The following is a 21,556-nucleotide window of genomic DNA, read 5'->3' as shown; positions in this document are numbered from 1 at the left end:
TGTGATCTCTGAACTGTCAAACTAGATCACACAGATCTCAGTGACTGCTGTCATCTTGAATGGCATCACTCTGTATATGCCAACACATGGCTGCCTACCCCCACCCCTGAAAACATACCCCCACCCATGCTGCCTCACCCAGCTCAGTCCTTACTTTTATCTGCAGTCTGTATGACGGGAAAGCAGAGAAGGCGAAGCCACGTGCAGCACCCTCCAGCCTCCAGCTCCTCTAGGCTGAAGGCTGCTAGGGGGTGGGGCTTAGCTTCTAGGAAGCAAGCCCCTGCCCTGACTTCCCTCCCAGTCCCAATCCATCTGACAGAAATCGGAGGGGAAGAAACCTCCGCTTTCAAAATGGGGTGGGGGTGCAGAGGATGGGTGGCAAGGCTTGGAGCCTTGTTGCCTGGGGGGTGGTGGAAAATTTTGTGGGGTAGCCTCAACCCCAGAGCCCCCTGAAGTTGATGCCTATGCTTGGAGGGTGGAGTCTATGGCATTTCAACTGTCTGAGGTCCCACTCCTCCTTAAACCTCACCCTCTCCAGGCTCCATCCCTTAAATATCCAGGAATTTCCCACCTGGAGTTGGCAACCCCATCTCCCTCCCAGCCAACAGTCAACCTACCATTATCTGCCCCCGAGTTCAGCTTTCCATCTCCTCCCCCTCCCGGCTAGAGAGCAGGTGTAATTCTGAGTGTTCTCCAGCCCCCACCTGGAGATTGGCAACAATGGTTCCCCATGAGGGATGGCTGGCTTGGACGGTGGAGTCCATGGCATTTCACCTGTCTAAGGTCCCACCCCTCCTCAAACCTCACCCTCTCCAGGCTCCATCTCTCAGATATCAATTGTAACAGTAGGAGATCTCCAGGTCCCACCTGGAGACTGGCAACCCTAGGGGAAAGTCAGCCACACAGCAGGGAGTGAAGAGAATGGTTTGATGGTCGCTGGCCCACCTCATTAGCCAGCCAGCCATGGTTGAGCCAAAAAGGAGAGAGAGCCGGTTTAAATGTATTCTGACAAGAAAGTGGCCAAGATGGCAGTGGGCGGGGGAGGGAGTTATGCTGAAATACCTTTTTTTAAAAAAAAAACTGATAGAAGTTGGTTGCCTACCAAGAGCCACTGAGGGGACAGTTAGTCACAGTTAGGCCCACACAGGAGTCAAGAGAAGTGTCTTCCTCAGGAAAGAGTCTGGCTTTCCAGGAGCCGCAGCTCATTTCCTCCAGGCCAGACCCTCACTGACACTGCTGAAGGAAGGTGGGGGAGCCGTTGAAAGGCACTGGGCAGCCTTCTCTGTGGTGCAGCCCGCTGAGCTATCACCCTGACAAAGCGCCGGCCTTGCGGCCAAGGGAAAGGGGCCACGAGGGGCAGCGAAGGTGAGTGCTTTCCCTGCTTGCTGCTGCTTGCTAGGTCTGCCTCCTTCTCCCCCGTGGAGGGGTTGCTGCTCCCTTGGCAGAGCATCCATCCCCTTTGCCAGCTCCCTCCAGACTGAGAGCAAAACGCTGGCTGCTGGATCTGTGGGCGGGGCCGAGCCAACGCAGTGAGGCTATGCAGCCAGGGGATTGGGAGTCCATGAGATGGGCAGTTGAGCAGGCCAAAGGCTGTGGGAGCGTGTCCAGGAGTCACACCAAAACTCTTTTATAAATAAGGAGAGATGGTTCAGTTTCTGGTTTTCAGCTTACAACAATTTATATCAACACTGCTTTCTAAAGGTCCTTCCATCATCACTGACATAGAATTCCCAAGATGCAAAAAGAGGACCCTGGTATTCTCTGAAGGTCTCCCATCCAAGTATTTGACAGAGTTAGCCCTGCTTAGCTTCCGAGATCTGATGAGATAGGGCTTGCCTGGGCTCTTCATGTCAGGGCAATAATTATTATGCTATTTTTGTACCTATTTTAACTGATCCAATTGTACATTGTTGTAAACTGCTTTGAGCTTTTAATCAAAGAGAAGTGGTATAAAAATTAAATAAATAAAATAGCCATGCACTTTTACACTCGTGAAACACTTCCTTGACATGACTGCATTTACTAGAATGTAGATATAAGGCAGCTCTAAGTCACTGTTCTGCCCTCACCATCTGAGCTGCTTCATCGTTTTCCATGATATAAAACAAGAGTTCTTGAGCACTGCCTCTGTGAAATTTCCTTGATAAAGGGGGGGGGGATCTTTCAGACTTCTTCAAGAGTTACAAAAACAGAACTGTGCTAACAGCAGGTGTTCTGTCATGACAGGCAAAAGGAATGCCCACAACTGGCACTGAAAATCCTGAGGGACATCCTCTAGGAAGTGCCAAAGAGTTATCCAGTCAGTAAATACGTAGACAAAAGAGGAGTGAGAATGGACGACACATGGAAGTTTTGGAAGGGGAGCCATGTTAGTTAGTCTGTTGTAGTAAAATTACAAAAAAGTCGGAAAACCTTTCTTAAAGACTAACAACATTTATTTCAAAGTTTGAGTTCAGTGGAACCTGCAAGACCAACAAAGTTTAATTCCGGGTATAAGCTTTCATGTGCATGACTTCATCAGATACATCAGAATAATGCAGTTGGTAAGGTCTGTGAATAGCAGCAAATTAGCATACAGATAATAAAAGAGTTAACAAGTACTCACAATTACTGGGGGACAACCCTTTCCTTGAACACAGACAGCCCCCCAATCTCAAACAGCTCCTCACACACAATAATGCAACATCTAATTTGAACTCATACCAGAGCTTGCAATAAACCCAGGTGCCAACTTTGCTGCCACATAAACCCAGACAACAAAATTGCTGAACCTAAGAACATCAACTACACCATCTCAGGCTCATTCATTTGCTCATCTTCTAACCTTGTATATGCAATTAAATGCCAACAATGCCCTCTAAATAGCACAAACAGGTTAAACCTTAGCCAAAGGATAAACTGACACATATCTGACATTAAGAATCACAAGACTGAGAAACCTGCAGGAGAACACTTCGGCCTTCCAGGACATTCAGTGGGTGACCTCAAAATAGCTGTTTTACTGGAAAGGAATTTCAGAAAGTGACTGGAATGGGAGATTGCTAAATTACAAGTTATTACAAACTCAGGGTAATGGAACCCCCAGGGCTTAACAGAGATATCAGGTTTTTATCTCACTACGCATGCTAAGTCACACAGTCCTCATACCCAGAATTAAACTTTGTTAGTTTTAAAGGTTCCACTGGACTTAGTTCTCACATCTGTTGTTAACTCTTTTATTATCTGTATACTAATTTGCCACTATTCATAGACCTTACCAACTGCATTATTCTGATGTATCTGATGAAGTCATGCACATGAAAGCTTATACCCGGAATTAAACGTTGTTGGTCTTGCAGGTTCCACTGAACTCAAACTTTGAAATAAATGTTGTTAGTCTTTAAGAAAGGTTTTCCGACTATTTTGTAATTTTACTACAACAGACTAACTAACATGGCTCCCCTTCCAAAACTTCCATGTGTCGTCCATTCTCACTCCTCTTTTGTCTACGTATTTACTGACTGGATAACTCTTTGGCACTTCCTAGAGGATGTCCCTCAGGATTTTCAGTGCCAGTTGTGGGCATTCCTTTTGCCTGTCATGACAGAACACCTGCTGTTAGCACAGTTCTGTTTTTGTAACTCTTGAAGAAGTCTGAAAGATCCCCCCCCCCTTTATCAAGGAAATTTCACAGAGGCAGTGCTCAAGACCCCCCCCCCCCCAATATGTAACGCTTGAGGAAATCTGTTTTCAATGTATCTGAGGAAGTGTGCATCTACACGAGCTAAGTCTCTTCAGTTCTTTCTTATACCCAGAATTGACCTTTGTTGATCTTGGAGGTGACACTAGATTCAAATTTAGTTCTTACTTGTGTTCGTTAACTGTTGTATTTGTATGCTAATTTGCTGCCATTCACAGATCTTAGCAACAGTTTTAATCCAATCTCTGCTATACTTATTGCCCAGTTGACTCAAACTAGTCCTTCCTGGCAACTACCCCACACACACACACATGCACACTGTCTCTGGGACTCTGGGGCAAGGGACTCTCAGGCAAGTGATGCTCTGTCATCTTGGTGCTTGGGGGGGTCAACAGTGGGAGGGCTTCTAATGTCCTGGCCCCACTGGTGGACCTCCTGATGGCACTGGTATTTCTGGCCACTGTGTGATACAGAGTGTTGGACTGAATGGGCCTTTGGCCTGATCCAACATTGGCATCTCTTATGTTCTTATGTTCCCTATATGTTAGGCATGAGAAAAACTGTCACAATGAATCTGAAGTGTGCATGCACAGGAAAGCTTATACCCAGAATTAACTTCATTGGTCTTAAAGGTGCCACTGGACTCAAATTGTGTTCTTTCGCTTCAGACCAGCATGGCTACCCACCTGAATCTATCAACTTTTATTTCAGTATGAGATTTCGTTACCAGACGGCAGGTGACAGGACAGTTGAGGGGCTTCCAAGAATAGAAAGAGGAAAGTGGGTCAGCATTTCACCCCTTTAACAAATCAAGGTATCCAAAAACAGGATGGTGGAGGTGGCAGGGGAGTTCAGATCTACCATAGCAACAGCTGAGAACGCTAGATACAATGCTGTGGGAGAATGTTTAAGGATACAAATACCATGCCTTGCCAAGAGCCAAGGACAAGCTGTTATAAATTATGTTCTGTTTACACAAAATGCTTCCATTTTCTTCAGACGTTCTTTCCTAATAAATCAAGGGACTTACAGAGTAAAATGAATACAGGTCATTTAGATGAATATTTTCACCCACTTTAAAGCAAAAGGATTGGGAGCTCAAGTGGCGATGCTTCTGTTCTTAAAGATGAGACAGTGTTGGGTTTTTTTTAATTTACAGTATTATTTCCATATGATCAGCATTCATCAGATGCTTTGGTACAGTAACCCCCCCCCCCAGGGGTAGACATGAATTCCCCTTGCAGCAGCAACATCCCCAGAGCCCTTGAAAACCAAATTCAATGCAGTTTTCACATTGTTCAAAGGATTGTCAAATGCTGGCAAACATGCTGGAAGAGAATAAAAACTTGGGGTACAGACAGAGAAGCTTAACTGGACTTAACTGTCCTAGCTAGGGATACATGCTATGCATAATATTATAAGCTTACATCTTTATACTTATCTTATAAACTTCTGTTTATATGATTCCCCCCTTTTATGTTTCTGTTTTCCAAAATGAAAAGCCCTAAACTCTGTGGACCTCCCTCATAGGGAAAGTGATCCTTGAGAACTTGTTACGAGCTAATGAGAGAAAAAAGACATTTGAGCAATGGACAATTTCTCTTTTGCTCCTAGTTTCTTTGTTGGTTTGAGGTTTTCCTCCTGTTTGAAAATGGCTCTCAGGATCAAATACTGTCTGTTTAAGCCAGAGGAGCTCTGTGACAGCAGACAGTGTTTGTATGATGACAATAAGGCCCCAGGAGCCAATGTGATAGTATGTAATCCCTGACCTGCTCTACAGGGTTTTTTTTTTCATCCACTCCCGTGACACAGGGTAATGCAAGAGCTTTTCTGCCCATGACAAAAAGTTCTATACTTCAGAACAGAAGCTCTGCTGGGAACTGCATGGGGTTGATACTGCCAAGTGGCCAGCTTCCAAATCTATTCCACATTAGGCTGGGTTCAGGAGGAGAATCATCCAAAAATAAATGAATGGCTGCCCTCAGAATAAAAGGAAATGGGGAAAAAAAGGAAATGCCTGTGACCTCACTTAGGAGGGTATTATGAAATTGTGGGACCAGAGCCAACCATCTCCTGTGCAGTATATTTTGCTGAACCAGATGGCTCCTATATCATGCTCTTTCTTTTTTTTCCTGGAAAACCAAGAGATGTTGGACAAAAAAAAAAGAGAGAGAGAGAGAATCTGTATGAAAAGGGAACATAACGAAAGCTCTTTCACCTTAATGTGAAATCAATGAAACATTTTAGCAAACTATCATTATCCATACATCAAAAGTTTGGTTTCATCTTTCATCCAGGTACTCAATAGATCGAAACACAGACCTGGAGAGATATTTCAATATTGATGCCAACAGCGGGGTCATTACGACAGCAAAGCCTTTGGACAGAGAGACAAATGCTGTTCATAACATCACGGTGTTAGCAATGGAGAGTCGTAAGTTACCATTTCAAGGGTTTTGTAAGCCTTGTCTAAAGCATGGGCTTTCACTGTGATATGTGTCCAGTGACACTGAATCAAGGCCTTCATTAGAGCCTAAATAGATTAAGAAAAAGGTATAGTGATTAACCACTAAAAGTTAATTGTACTGTTTACTTAATTTGTTTAGGGACCATCATGAACCATAGCATTCAAAGTGACAATCCAGTGCTTACTGATAATACTGGAGTAGCCTCTTGCTTTTCTAGGATTACCCTGTGCCTCACAAAAGTTCATTATGCATCTCTACAGTAGGGCCTATCATGTATAACAGAGAGAACTTGGAGGTCAAGGGGGACAGAATCATGATATTTTATAACTGCTGGAAGCAGAACACAAATGCCAGGAGCAGGGTAGATTTACTCCTTTCCCTGTATTTTCTTCTCAGGCTACCAGCACTGACCATTAGCAGAGACAGGATAACAACAAGCCATTAGCATGATCAAATGTGGCAGCTGTAGAGTTGTTTTCCTTTCTTTGTGGGTGACAAAATCCCATTGACAACATCCTTTTGTTGATCTGTCCACATAGAGAATATTTCATCCTTTCAAAATTAGTTCCCAGTGTTGGGGGGGAAAGGAATAATAACTGGTTCTTGTTTCCACCAGAAAACCCTTCACAGATTGGGAGAGGATATGTAGCCATCACTATCCTTGACATCAATGACAACGCTCCTGAGTTTGCAATGGATTATGAAACAACTGTCTGTGAAAATGCAGAGCTTGGCAAGGTGTGGATTTATATTCCTAACAGCTTGATGATACTTGCTGCACAGCGGTAATTTGATTTGCAGTGTTGCCTCTTTTAAGATAAAATATAATCAGTTTATTGTAGTAAAAATGACATGATGATTTGAAGCTAAAACAAACATTAACCACGTCTGAAACCTTCATCATTTGAGACCCTGCGAAAGAACTGGGCAGGTAAATTTGCATTGCAGGTCAGTTTAGAAGATCCTCTGGGTTTCCTAATCTGTGGAAAATCACACATTCTCCCAGTTTATCTCACTCTAGCACTATGAAGAGGGGGGTTGTTTAGTTTTTGGGGTGTTTTAAATAGTAGGAATACATTGTGATCACATACCAAGTGGCTGCTGACAAAGTAGACAGGTATATAAAGACAATGATACCACAATATATAAATGTCTCTCTCAATTACACTGGAATCTTGAATCTACAAGATTCATACATTTCCTAGAGCCAGAGAGTGCATTCAGACGGGCAGCTAATCCTGCCATTATGCCATCTTGAATTTTATCCCAATCTTTTTAATCCATTGTAGCACGACCAGACAGCCCCCTGGTGAATCGCCTTACCGCGCACTGCCTCCGTTGTGGACTGTCTAGATGGCATCCACTGAAGGAGGCATGCACGGTGGGGTTTTTTTAAAAAAAAACAACCCTTTTTGTGCATGCACATTGGCATCACAGCGCGTCCTTGTTGAAGGAGGTGCGTGGTGGGTTTTTTTAAAAAAACTTTTTGCGCATGCACATAAACATGACAGCACATCTTTGTGGATCCGCACATGTGTAGAGATTTTTTAAAATTGCGCCCGCTCAGGATGGTCTGATGTCAGACCACCCCGACGGGAGGATTGCGCACTGGTGTAATGATCAGATGGGTGAAAGTCCGCACTTGTCCCGCAGGTAACCGAAAACCCCAGATTTAAAGTGCTATCTTTTAAGTACGGCTCCGAAGCGCAGCAAAATGGGATGCCCACGGAAGAGAGACATTTCCCAGATGGTTGTGTCTGGAGATTACCGTTAGATCCGTGAGGCAATTGTGCCTCGCACGGATCTAAAGAGCCATCTGATTGGACTCAGAAACATTTTATTTATTAAAGTTTACCTCTGCATCACATAAAAAAACCCACATCCTCAATGGATTATCAATGTTTTAATGTCTTTACCTAATTTAACTATATGGTTTTCTCCTGCTTCATCTAATTCACTCAACACATCTTGTGAGGTAAACTAGCTGAGAAAGACTGACTGACTGAAGGTCCTGTCTGAGTGGGAATTTTAACCAAGGCCACCCCAAGCCCTTGCCCAGCCTGTAACCATTATGTTGGTTCTCTTTCATTATTTATCACATTTATATTCTATCCTTTCTGCCAGGAGCTCAGAGCAGTGTTCTGCCTTCTGCTGATTCTATGTTTTACTCATGTTTGGAATAATAACATTACAATTTGGGGCGTTTGCACCAGAAAGATGCACAAAGTGGAAACATCTGAGGAATTCTTTGTAATGCTAACAGAGGAATAGTTCTCATTTCCATATCATTTTCTTCTGTGTGATGGTATGGAGCTCATTCACAACCCAACCTCAGGCCCTTATGTTGCTGCAATGAGATGGCTGAAATATTGTGTAAATGGGAAGATCTGATGTTTACTAGTACACTCCACTGCAACAATGCTTCTGAGCATAACAACTCATTTTGAGCATGTCCAGCATTTTAATTGCATATCCTGCAAATGTTAGTACTCTTGGTGCATACATATTACTTCCCCAGTGTGGTTAAAGGGTAAGGAAAAGTAATAGTTTAAGCCATATTTAAACCAATAGTGTGACAGTTGCCCAAATGAATAACAAGATCAGCCATTAGGAGATACATGAATGGATCTTCCATGGGTTTTTAACAGTAAATAGCATTTATGAGGAGCCCTGTTCCACACTCCAGAAGTGCAAGGAGATATATACCCTTCCTGAGCTTAGTCAGGAATAAGGAACTGGTATCATACAGGCATCGTGTGGATGACCCCATGAGGTAAATAACAGGGCCTGGGGGGGGGCTATTGAAATTGGAAGGAAAGAATGTGAGGAAGAGGTTAACCCCCTTCACATTGATTCCCCAGTCCAAATAAGAGCCCTCTTGCAGTTGCTATTTGCCATTTTAAAAACCACAAGGGATCCATTCACAGATTTCTCATTATCAGTGTAATCATAAAGAGGTCTACTCAGAATTCCCATTCAAGTCTATTTAATGGGGCTTGCTTCCATGGAAGTATTGAAAGGGCAGCACTGAAAGTTAGGTAGAATCACCTTCACTTCTGTCAAAAAACTTATAAAATCGTTGTCCACACTCCTTTAGTATTTATCTGGCCTCCTTGTATGATAAGTTACCCCATTTCCTTAGATCTATTTTGCCAGCCTGTCTTTCTTACAGTAAACTTTCTCCAATGTTTAGCTTAAGGGATTTTTCTCTCCCCCCCAAGCCCCCCCCCCAAACCATGTTCATTTGCACTCATGGTCTTTTCTGTCACACAAGAGCTTTTTTCATAGGTGGTATTAATCTAATGTAGGAGCATTTTATTTATTTATTTATTATCAAATTTAAAAGAGAGAGAGAGAGAGAGAGAGAGAGAAAGAGAGAGAGAGCTCACCCCCAATCTGATGTGTTGGAGTAACACAAGAGCTGTGTGTCCCAGTACAGAATGAACATTTTGGTCTCCCTTCCGCTCTGTCTGATTTTGACTTGAATATTTAACTCTGCTTTCTTAAGGACAGTAATACTGATCCTAGTTCATTGAAGTTAACGGTATTAGAAAATATGTAGTTCTGTTTAGGATGTCACTGTAAAAAAATCCCATCAATAGATATTTACTCTTTTCATATCCTCCAGAAACTGACACAAGAGCTATTGTTATTGCAGAGTTTTGGGGTGCATTACTGAAAGAAGGCTGTGATCCCAATAGTTTCTGAATGGTAGATAAAAGTTTCAGATTTCGTTGAAATGGATATGTAAGCAGACAAAATACAAAAATGTAACATATTTTGTAGCAGTAATAGCAGATATATAGAATCCTTTGTTTCGTTTTTGGAATTTCTGTACATTTACTGTTACACTGGAAAGACTACTTTTTGTTGGTATACATAATATCATTTACTTATTTTCCCATGTTATCCCCCATCTACCCCAAGCTGTTTCTTCAATGTACAGGAATTTCAGAAGCCGTTTTTTTGGGGGGGGGGGAATTGGAACAGCTGTTGCAAAAGAAACTTGAGACCGAATTGTGATGACCGTGTGCTTGTTAAATTTAACACAGTTTGATGGCCTTAGTATGTTGTAAAGGTAAAGGTAAAGGTTCCCTTGCTCGAAAGCCAGTCGAGTCCGACTCTAGGGTTGCGGTGCTCATCTCCGTTTCAAAGCCGAAGAGCCAACGCTGTCCGAAGACGTTTCCATGGTCACATGGCCGGTATGACTAAACACCAAGGCGCACGGAACGCTGTTACCTTCCCACCGAAGTGGTACCTATTTATCTACTTGCAATTTCTTGCTTTCGAACTGCTAGGTTGGCAGGAGCTGGAACTAGAGACGGGAGCTCACTCAGTCATGTGGCAACTCGGGTCTTGAACTGCTGAACTACTGACCTTCCACAGCCTGCAGTTCAGCGTCTTAACCACTTGAGCCACCGCAGCTCCATTTATGTTGTATGTTGAGAGACAGACAATAGCAATCCAGTGTGGAATTTGTTTTTTTATTTACTTACTTCATTTGTACCCCGCCTTTCTCCCCAGTGGGGACCTGTACTCCCTGTAGAAAGAGCAATATAAACTAGCAGTAGACTTGGGCATTACTTTTATATTTAAATTTGCAATCTATAAACCAAACCATGAGGAAAGGAGGGGTATAAATATTTTAATAACTAAGTAAATAAAATAATAGGTAAAGATGTGAATTTTCCTTATTATTCCTGCTAGAACTTATCTTGTGTCCTGCAGGAAATATCCATATATTATATGCATTAAAATCTAACAGAAGGTAAATCCCTGTTTCCCCCACCCCCAGGTAATTCAGAGAATCAGTGCCATTGACAAAGATGATCCACCCAGTGGCCATCAGTTTACCTTCAGCTTGGCAGGAGAGGCAGCAAATAACCACAATTTTACATTGCAAGATAACAAAGGTAAGACACCAATTGTGGTTGGCAACCCAAGGGCATCAGTGTTGACACGCCAAGGCTCTTATTTCTTGAGACAAGCAATACTGATTGTCATCTGGAGTAACATCTTTGTCAGGAGCAACATTAATTAAGAGCAATCAGACCCCAAAGTAATTTTTATCCATAGATTATCTGTCAGGAGAAAGAAGCTGCTGTTTAAATCATTTTAAGCCATGAGCCAAACAGATGGGCTTCAGATCCTTTCCTTAAACTGATTCTTTTCACTTTTTGTATTCATAGGTCTTTATCTAAATTAAATTATACCTTAGGGCAGCAGCTGAAAAATTTCCTGGGCCTCGTGTTTGATTAATGTAACTCAGAATATAGAAAAATGAGCCCTTAAACACTTGGCAAAGAGGCTGGTGCTTTGAGAAAACAACCTCTTTTTTTTTTAGTAGAATCATCTATAAAAATGTTTTGGAGCATGAACCTGAGGATTCCATTTTCTTGTTTTCTCTCCTGCACAGAATCTTATTGTGCTGATAATTAAAGATTGGGGTAGTCTTTTGCTGATAACTAAAGACTGGGAAAGATAATTGCCCGAGCCCTGGGCTGTGGTGTTGACCACCCACAGCCATGCCCCCCAAAGGAAGGGGAAAGAAGAGGAAGCACTAGTTGTGGCAGCACGTGACCACCCACTCCTTGCACTTGGCTTGAGTCTCCCCAGGTGGGGAGGCAGGGGGCAGTGATTCTGGGGTCCAATCCTGGAGCTTTGTTCAGGGCTGCAAAATCACTCTGTGGTAAAAATTTGTGCACAGTTACAAAGTGCAATTCTTATTTTACTTTCATGTGTTATGGTTTATAAAAACCTAGTTGTGAATATCGACAAAGAATGCCACCCATCAGCAAGACCCTGAATCGTGCTTGTCTAAACTGAAGGCAAAGCTTTACAAAATATCAAAGTCTGTAAGCTAAGTGGGGTAATTACAGACTTCAGAGGCATCTCTAGTATCTGTTCAGTCCTGACATTTGCAAATCAGTTGGGACAGCCATACCTATTAGACTTGCATACGGGGTTTGTTGTTGTGGGTTTTTTTTTTTTTAAAGGAGTGTCTGTTTATTTATGAGTTACTGTGTCGTTTCAGGGACTTTTCTATTTTACAATTAGATTTCAGTGTACTACTTCTAAAATAAATAACAATGTAATTTTTATGAAAGGCAAATATTACATTTAGGAACCTGTACTTCTACAGCGTTGTCCTTCACTTTATTCCTTGAATGGTAGCCTAAAGCTCACAGGGGCTCAGTCATGAAGGGCTCCTCTCTAGCAGACATTTTTCCTTCCTATTTATTTAACATGAGCATGTTCTAAATTTTTAAATATTTATTGTATTGAACAGATCATATTTTATGTAAGAAAAAATTACTAAATCATAAACCCTGGAAGACATAGTTCTTACTTATCTTTGGTGATGTTATCCATACCTTTCTTTGTCAGTTTCTATGGAAGTGATTCTATTACAAATACAGGTAATGGCAAGATTCAGAACCATAGTGATTCTTTTGTCCTGTCAAATGTCCAGTGTTCTTAACAGCGAGGAAAGCTAAATCTTTAGTATATAAAATGTGTTCATGTAATAGTACCTATATGTTTTTAAAAAATATCTGTGTGCATTAAAGTAATTTTCTTTGTGCAATTCAGATGCTTTAGATTTCTGCATAGTATGTACCATGGAGTGTCAGGCCTCCTACCAACAAGGTTTAAGTACCTGAAAATGCACACGGGACACTTAATACTGGAGTTCCAGTATCATCATCTCAAAGTACGTAGGTTTAGTTTAGACAGACAGTGGCCCAATTCCGTTGCTTACCTGGACCATGGATCCTGCTGTTCAGTGATGAAATATGTGTGTGGCTCTCCCTATTGTCTCAACATAATTTATAATGCAAGCACTCTATACAGATACATATAGCATTTACTTGGAGTGAATAACACATGGCTTTATGGGGTTATCTGAGAGAAACATGCCTGCCTGCTACCACCTGTACAGGATATTAGGTCACCATAGGCATCGAAAGGCCAGCAATGCTAAATATAACAGATAAGGCATGCACTTTTAACTTTTACTGTCATCCATCTTTTCTTGGGTCTTTGCATTAGAGTGTATGCAGTATTTTAACCCCATCCATAAGAAAATGTGGTAGAGCTTATTCTTCTAGTTCCAAACACTACCAGGGCTAAAACAAGTTTTAAAATAGCCAATGGAGCATTTCTTTTTTTAAAAAAAAAAAATTGTTTGTCTCTTTCTTATCTCTTTCCTGCTTTAGACAACACAGCATCCATAATAACCAGAAGGAATGGATTTCGGAGGCAGGAACAATCAGTTTACTATTTGCCAATATTCATTGTCGACAGTGGTTCTCCTTCACTCAGTAGCACCAATACCCTTACTATCCGGGTATGTGATTGTGATACTGATGGCATCGCTCAAACTTGCAACGCAGAGGCCTATATCTTGCCAGCCGGGCTTAGCACTGGAGCACTAATAGCAATACTGGCTTGTGTCCTGACATTGCTAGGTATGTCCATTGACTTCTGTTCGCCTACAATCCTCCTTCAAAACAAGTACAAATGTTGTTGCTTTTATTTATTTGTTTACTAGTGATTAAGGCCCGTTGCGGAAAGGAATGCAACAAGCTCTAGGGAGAGGGTCTGGGAGAGTGCTCCCGCCTGCAGCCATGGCACGCATCTGCCCCGCAGATAGCTATCTAAAAGGCGGGGGGTGAAGAGAGGCCGGCGATGGCCGGCACAGGAGAGGGCACATGCCACCCGGCCTTCCCAGTGGGTGCAGAAGGTGCGGTGGCAAAGGAGAGGCTGCACGCCACCTGGCTGTTCCCGTGGCTCCAGGCAGTGGGGGGGCGAAGACAGGGCACACAACAGCCAGCCCTCCCGGGTGCTTTAGAAATGGAGTGTGGAATGGGCCAGTGACATGTGGCACACCAGGGACAGAGAGGCCACATGCCATCCGGGCCTTCCAGCAGCTGCAGAAGCGGGGACAGGGAGGTGGGATGGTGACATGTGACATGCCAGGGATGGAGAGGCTGGACGCCACCCGGCCCTCCCAGCATCTCCAGATGGGGGGCAAAGACAGGCCAGCACACTGGCGGAGAGGCTGCAGGCCACCCGGCCGTCCCAGCAGCTTTACAAGCCAGGGAGGGAAGAAAGGTCACCAACGGGCGGCACGGTGGGGAAGGACATGGCCCACACCACCCAGCCCTCCCGGAGGCCTCCCAGCAGTTTGCGGCAACAGGTCAGGCAGTGGAGGCACTCGCTCCTGGTGTAGCAGCCACCACTGCCTTGCCGTCGCTTGGTCCTCGGCCACTTGTGAGTCTGCCGGGGCCCTGCACTGTCGCCCCGCAGTGCAGAGCGCTTATGGGAGTGGGCAGGGTCCGCGTGAATGGCTCAGCCGGGGGGAAGAGGTGGTGGCCTCCTCCTCCTCCTCAGGGTTCTCCATGAGGGAGATGGAGGAGTGAAAGAGTGCCACTGCTGTCTTCAGCTCCCTCACAGAAGACGATGTGGGGCCATCGGCTGCCCTCCACTGGGGCATCCGCGCCACCTAGGCCAGCATCTCCCAGGCTGGCCAACGACATCTGTGGAGCATCAGCAAGTGCCTGGCCCCTCCATCAAGGGCGAGAGGCTGCGCGGGAGGAAGGGAACGCAGCCAGTGGCCAGGGACCCATTTTTGAGTGGCACTTCATGGAGCCTATTGATTTTGCAGCACATCGAATCTTGCCACCCCAAATGACAAATATATATAAGGAGAGGTTTTTGTTCTTCAAGGAGCTCCAGGAGGTAGGGTTTCAGAAATGGTCTTTCACAGAGATACTGGCCAGGTCCAGACCCTTTTAGCTGCAATAGGTGGCTGCATCAGGCATCTTCAAGAAATTGTCTATAGTAATTAGTTTCTATTATGCCAGATATTTTGCTGCAGATTTGTTCTGTCTGATGCAAAGAGGTAAGAGATGAAGAGCATCAGCTTTACAGTTTAACCCTTGGGCTCACCGACTGACACAGCAACTCACGAACACTAACAACTTATTGTGCATAGACCTAGAGATCAGCACAGTACACTTAAAGTGCATTCTTAAGCAAAGTTACACCCTTCTGTCTCCAGGTGGGTAGCCATGTTGGTCTGAAGCAGTAGAGCAAAGTTTGAATCCAGTGGCAGACCAACAAAGTTTTATTCAAGGTATGATATGTGTGTGCCACTGGACTCAAACTTTGTTCCTTCTATCTCCAGTGACTTTTACTGACTTAGAAAGGTGTAACTCTGCTTAGAAATGCAATTTTGGTACAGAATATAGAAGTTGCTTTTCTTGAAATTGAGAGCGGTCAATCACCGTCATCAACTATGTTAACAAACCATCAAGCCTGACAATATAGAGAGCATTACAGGAGAATCGCTATTTCACTTAAAAACAAATTTCAGAGAACAGTGGCATCTCATTTTACAATTATTTTCCCTCCTTCATTTAAAGCAATTTAATAATCATATATCCCTCAGTAAATATAACACAGTCAGTTTCTCTTCCCATGCTGTTATCTTCATTCTTCTTAAACATTTTCCCTGCAGCATTATCTTGCTGGAATTGGAACTGGTCATCTCAGAACAAAGTCCCTTTTTCTTTTTCAAGGACTGTAATCCACTTAAATCGTGCCTTCAATCTTGGGGATCATTCCATGTTGCTTTTTCATTCCATGTTGCTTTTAAAAGCCAAACTTGTAGAGAGTCTATCCATCCTTTTGCCTGTTAGACTTTTTTGAGTATGTCCATGGCATACCCATCACTTGCAGCTTCGCTTAGTCGACTATAAACAGGCCCCGCCACTTAGTCTTACTATTAGACTCTCCTCTTTAATATTGGAAGTCCCTTTGATCCAGGGCTAGTCGCTTCTCCAATGTGAACACAGTCCCCTGAAAATAGCAGCCAAAATATAATACAGTTCTTGTGTTGTAACTCGTTTTTGCCAGCAGAGGGTGAAAACTTAACTTGCAGTCTGAAAGATTCTATGGTTGTTTTGGTCACATAAGCCAGTTGCTTTCAACTTCCTGAAGGAAGCTTGGGTCTCGTTTGTTGCTTCTTCTGCCTTGCCAGTCGCCATTTTTAAGCATGTAGACTTTTTTGAGTATGTCCATGGCATACCCATCACTTGCAGCTTCGCTTAGTCGACTATAAACAGGCCCCGCCACTTAGTCTTACTATTAGACTCTCCTCTTTAATATTGGAAGTCCCTTTGATCCAGGGCTAGTCGCTTCTCCAATGTGAACACAGTCCCCTGAAAATAGCAGCCAAAATATAATACAGTTCTTGTGTTGTAACTCGTTTTTGCCTGCAGAGGGCGAAAACTTAACTTGCAGTCTGAAAGAGTCTATGGTTGTTTTGGTCACATGGGCCAGTTGCTTTCAACTTCCTGAAGGAAGCTTGGGTCTCGCTTGTTGCTTCTTCTGCCTCGCTAATCGCCATTTTTAAGCCTGTTTACTTTATTCAAAATTTGCCAAAGTCCCAAAAGTTTGCCCAAATGCTTGTTTAACTCCTGAGGTCTCTCTACTACAGTCTATTACTGTTTAAAACTCTGTCCCCACTGCAGTGCCTTTTCTTTTTTTTGCTTATTTTGTTCTTTCCGGGGGAGAGTCCCCCCCCTCACTTTAATAAATGGGGACTCACTCATTTTCTGGTGTTCTCGCTTTATCGGACTCACTCTTCGATGTCTGATCACTCGGATCTTGCCAGGTAAGAATTTTAATGCTAAACCTCCAAGCGCTTGTTCCGGTGTGTGTGGCTTAGTCCCGTTCAGGAACGCAGTGCTGAGACCTTTGGGGCAAAGGGAAGCCCCAATCTTCCAGCAGCATGCCTGCAGAGGGGTGACCCTCAGCACCCCATGGCAAGGGACTCATCACACAAGTCCCAGGGGGGATGCGTACATTCGCTCCCCCTTTCAGTGCGCTGGTTCACGGATCTTCCCCCAGGAACACCCTGGGGAGACAGCCGCCATCAGCCCCCCAAAACTGTATTATCTGTTCTAAATCTATATGTGAAGAATTCTGAGCTAGAGACTTGATATCACTAGGCATCATTTTAATTATTAATGCAGCTGAATGTTTAGACGTGGCACAGGTCTGGCCTCATCTGGGCAAGTAATGTTGATGTAAGGGTTGCCAGCACCTTGGGTTTCTGTGGGATAAATTTTTAATCATTTCTGTCTCTAAGAAATGATTGCTGTGTAAATCAGTTATCTATACCAAGTATACGCCAAGGGATGTGCAGTGTTTATTGGATGCTTTTTAAAAATTATTCTTGCAACAGAGATGTTATGTATTCGAAGCTCCACAAGAGTATTTCTTTGAGCTTTTATAGTTTAGATGCACACTATCAAAGCTAAGCTTTTTTCAAGGAGCATGCGAAGCAATGCCGGGAGCAATAGCATCTCTGGAATCAGCTACAATTTATGGGTGCAAAGGAGAAGTGGAACGTTGTGTTTAGAAAGGGTAACAGCCACAATCCAAAACGGAGTTAATGAACCCTATAACTGCCTTGATTCAGCCAGTATAGCCATACTTTTCAGAACCCTCTGGTAGGAAAATTAACATCCTCCAATCACCTCAATTTTTAAGGAGCAGCAAAGAACTTCTCTCCCCATCTTTTGTGTGTGTGTAACATTTAGCATACCCTGACTTGGATGGCCATATTAGCCTGATCTCATCGGATCTTGGAAGTTAACCAAAGTCAACCATGGTTAGTACTTAGATGGGAGACCACCAAGGAAGACCGGGACTACTGTGCAGTGTATGCCAAAAAAGGTATTTGGATTGGATTGGACTACTGTGCAGAGGAACACAGTGGCAAACCACCTCCATTCATCTCTTGCTTTAAAAACCTAAAGGGTCACTATAAGTTGGATGCAACTTGACAGCACTTTCCACCTCTAACATGTGTATGGCATCTAAAGCTGAAGCCTAAGACAAATATGACAAAGAATCTGCCTAAGAATGATATATTTTTCTGACTCTGTATTTTTTATTTTCTTGAGATAATAAACTAATGATGTGTCTCTGCCCTTACTTGATAAAGCCAGTGGTCCATCTGATCCTATATCAGTGCCATGCATAGCAGTGGTGAACCCACTTGCTCTGCAGGGCCAACAAACAAGGAATAATGGCCACAGCCTTTCCCTTATGTTTCCTCCTGGTACTGGTATTCAGAAGTCTGTGCATGTGGAGATTCCCTTTTGTCACCATGGCTAGTAGTCTCTGATAGACCTATCCTTCATGATGCCAAAAACTGATAGCTGTCCATGTAGCTATACATTCTTACTGAGGCAGAAAAGAAAATGGAATATAGTGTAGTTTTCTAAGAGCCTATGATCCCCAAACTTCCCTCCGCAAAGCCAGAATGAAATGCAAATTAGATGTCTTTATTATTTGCTTATTCTGCCACATTCCAGATCACTAAGGTCGCATTCACACAGGCAATTTGATCCATTGCCCTTGCTGTTCCCTTATGGATTTAAAGTGCACGATCATACAGCAAAATCTGTCTGTCGTGCCTTAGTCATCTGAGTTCCATTCCCCCTTACCCTTGGCCCGTATTTCTTTGATACCTGAGAAAGTCCAGTCCTGTTGGTCTGAGCTGCTTCCAAAATGGATTTCCTGTCATCTAGTCACTCTGTTGTGCACCCAAGTGGCCAGGCAGGTCTCACTGATCTCTTGTTTTCCAGCTGCCATCCCCCCCCCCAGTTAGCGAGGATCACATGACTGTATATATGCACCTCCCCCCAGGGGGGCTGCTCAAAACCTTGTATTATTTTGAAAAATTCTCAAAGAAAGACACCCCTGTTCTGCAGCTTTTTAATTTCATTTGGGGAAGGGGTAAATTGAAAAGATTAGTGGGAGGACGGCAATGAACTCCATATTCCAGCATTCTCAGCAAGCGCTTGTGCGCATGCTCAGAGGGAAAACTTTTTACAGTAATGGCTGACAGCCCCATGAGCTACATATCCCAGAAGGCTCATCCCTGCTTGTGAGCATACTCCTAGGACAAACTTCAAAAAAATGGCCAACGGGCTGATTCCATGCTTGGTGCTGTCTGATCATTCCACAGCCAGTAAAATCGCTTTGAAGAGTGCTAAAAGGGGTGAGTCTAGTCAGGATTCTCTGTAACAAAATAATCTGGCCCTATTAGAGACAGGGCAACAGCGGATTGAACTGCACATCTGATTGTGGCCTAAAACTGGGAAAATCCAGGCAGAACTGCAATGGGTGGGAAGAACAGAACAGTGGATGGAAAGAGTCTGGACAAGAAAATGGTCTGCTTCAGTAAAGTAGAACAGATAATCTTTGTTATGTGAGTTGGTCTGCTAGAATGAGAGAAAGTGAGAGACAAGAACGCCAGGAATAAGTGTAGAAGGAGAGAGGACTGTGGATTTTGCCCAGGTGCATGCTAAGGAGCAGTCACCACCTGAATTCATAGTAAGTGAGGAGACATGAATTTACAGTGCCATTGTGGCAAGGAAAAGGTCCTCTTCATGATTAGAGCTATTATTTCTTCCCGTATTTAGGGGACTCAGGCCTGAAATTGAAAAAAAAAGACTCCTCAGCTAAGCCCATGGAGGAGGGAGAATAGATGAGGAGAAGTTGCCTGTAACAAAAGGCTATGAAGAACAGCCTGTTTTTATAAAGAGTTGCTGGAAGGAAGGAAAGGAGTAGGGGACAGGAAGTGAATTGTATATAAAGTCACTGAATATCCATCTCCCCTGCTACCATATTCATTTTTGGTATGTCTTTTGAGGAAAGGGAATCTGCTGTTGTTCAGTATGGAGGGAGGAAATATTCTAGATATGCTCAGAGACATTCATCTTACTTAACTATTATTTCTACTTAAGAGTCCTCTGTCATAGGTTCACAATCTAAGGGTGCTGTACTCTGAACTGCTCAGCTGCAAAATGAGACCACTGTTCCTGAAGTTATGTACATGTGATATGATACATGTACATTTATTATATGTTGTCTGTTATTGGCCTTCCCATTAGTTTACATGTTTCCATTTTCTGTTTATGTTCCATTTGTCAGTTTCCATTTTCTGTTTATGTTCCATTTGAATCTGGATTGTATTGCTGGACTCCATCACCAATTGCTTCCCCTCAGTTTTCATCTATGGAGAGCTGAAGCCTACAAATTAAGCCTAGTTAAGTCCATTGAAATCAGTAAGCTTAAGCACACTCCTTTCTTCTCTGGATAGTGGCCAAAGCCCTCTGTTTAACAGATACAATTGGCAAGTATAAAGTTATTTACTATTTAATCCAGAGGTATCGAACTCATTTGTCATGAGGGCTGGATATGACATAAATGTCACTATGTTGGGCCGGCCCATGTGTGCCATAAAATGTAATGCCAGGAACCGGAGATATTTTACCAATGACTGTGACCCATACCCCGCCTCAGCAGAGCTTGGAACCAAACCAACCCTCCTTGCCCTTTACGGTTGCCAACTCTGGTTTGGGCAATCACTCGAGATCTGGGAGAAGACCCTGGGATAGGCCTGCATTTGGGGAAGGGAGGGATCTCAGCAGGGGGTATAATACCCTGATATAGGCCCTTACGGGCCACATTTGGCTTGGTTTCCCCCCAGTTGCTTGCGGACCAGATAAGAGCCCTGGATGGGCTGGTTCCAGGCCCCAGGCTGTATGTTTGACATGTCTGATTTAATCAAACCATGATAATCTAGAAATCCCCCTTCTTCTTTTATTTCTGCTTCCTTAATACTGTTTATGAATATGAAAAAAAAACTGGCATACAGTATAGGGAACTGGTTCAATTTAACATTTATCAGATACCTTTTTGTTAAACATTAACTGCAAAACAGCTCAGCTGAACAGGTAACTCTGAAAGAAGAGCTAGAAATCAATTTAAAATTGTGATTTTGATATCAATTCACACATTTATTTGGATTATTAACAATCAGATATTGAGAAAAGTTCCCAAGCAGAACATAGAGAGAGAGTCCAATGAGTCCATTGCTAGCTGCATCGAATCCTTTCATTTAGCTGGGCTTGTCAGATTTGACAGAGTTGTCAACTAGGGGTTCAGGCCTGCAGTTGAGACCTCCTGGGATTTGCAAGCATAGGAACAGAGAGAAAGACAGGCAGAGACTCCAACAAGACTGCGAGAGCCAGTGTTTTATTCAGAGAAAGGCACTACCGTGGAGAGGAATGGTAAATGTAAAAGGCTAAAATCTCCAGACAGACTTTTAGGCTGTTAAAACTGCAAAAATAGCTTTCACAGTTCACATATTAAATCTGTTTGTGTTACAAATATTCCATAGTTCCCCAGTGTAGCTGAAAAACAACTTTCAAACCAGATTCAACTGTGGTTAGATTTGCTGGGAATTCTAAATCCTCTCCAATTAACAGAATACAAATAATTAACTAGATGTGGAGCATGCTGGGGAGCATACACATTTTCA

General features: G+C 43.3%; 1 protein-coding gene across 1 annotated transcript in view; it reads left to right on the top strand.

Annotated features, from left to right (window-relative positions):
• CDH7 (cadherin 7) overlaps nt 1-21,556 on the top strand; it is a 166,658-nt gene that overhangs the window by 136,066 nt on the left and 9,036 nt on the right. The window contains exons 7-10 of the mRNA XM_015428089.1: nt 5,977-6,113; nt 6,764-6,885; nt 10,943-11,060; nt 13,365-13,616. Of these exons, the coding sequence (XP_015283575.1) occupies nt 5,977-6,113; nt 6,764-6,885; nt 10,943-11,060; nt 13,365-13,616 (629 nt within the window). The remainder of the gene's footprint in view (nt 1-5,976; nt 6,114-6,763; nt 6,886-10,942; nt 11,061-13,364; nt 13,617-21,556) is intronic.

The sequence above is a fragment of the Gekko japonicus genome, unplaced genomic scaffold (genome assembly GCF_001447785.1).
Source record: "Gekko japonicus isolate JY-2015 unplaced genomic scaffold, Gekko_japonicus_V1.1 scaffold1128, whole genome shotgun sequence".
NCBI lineage: Eukaryota > Metazoa > Chordata > Lepidosauria > Squamata > Gekkonidae > Gekko > Gekko japonicus.
The sequence above is the reverse complement of the archived record's forward strand: the minus strand, read 5'-3'. Positions and strand labels throughout refer to the sequence as shown.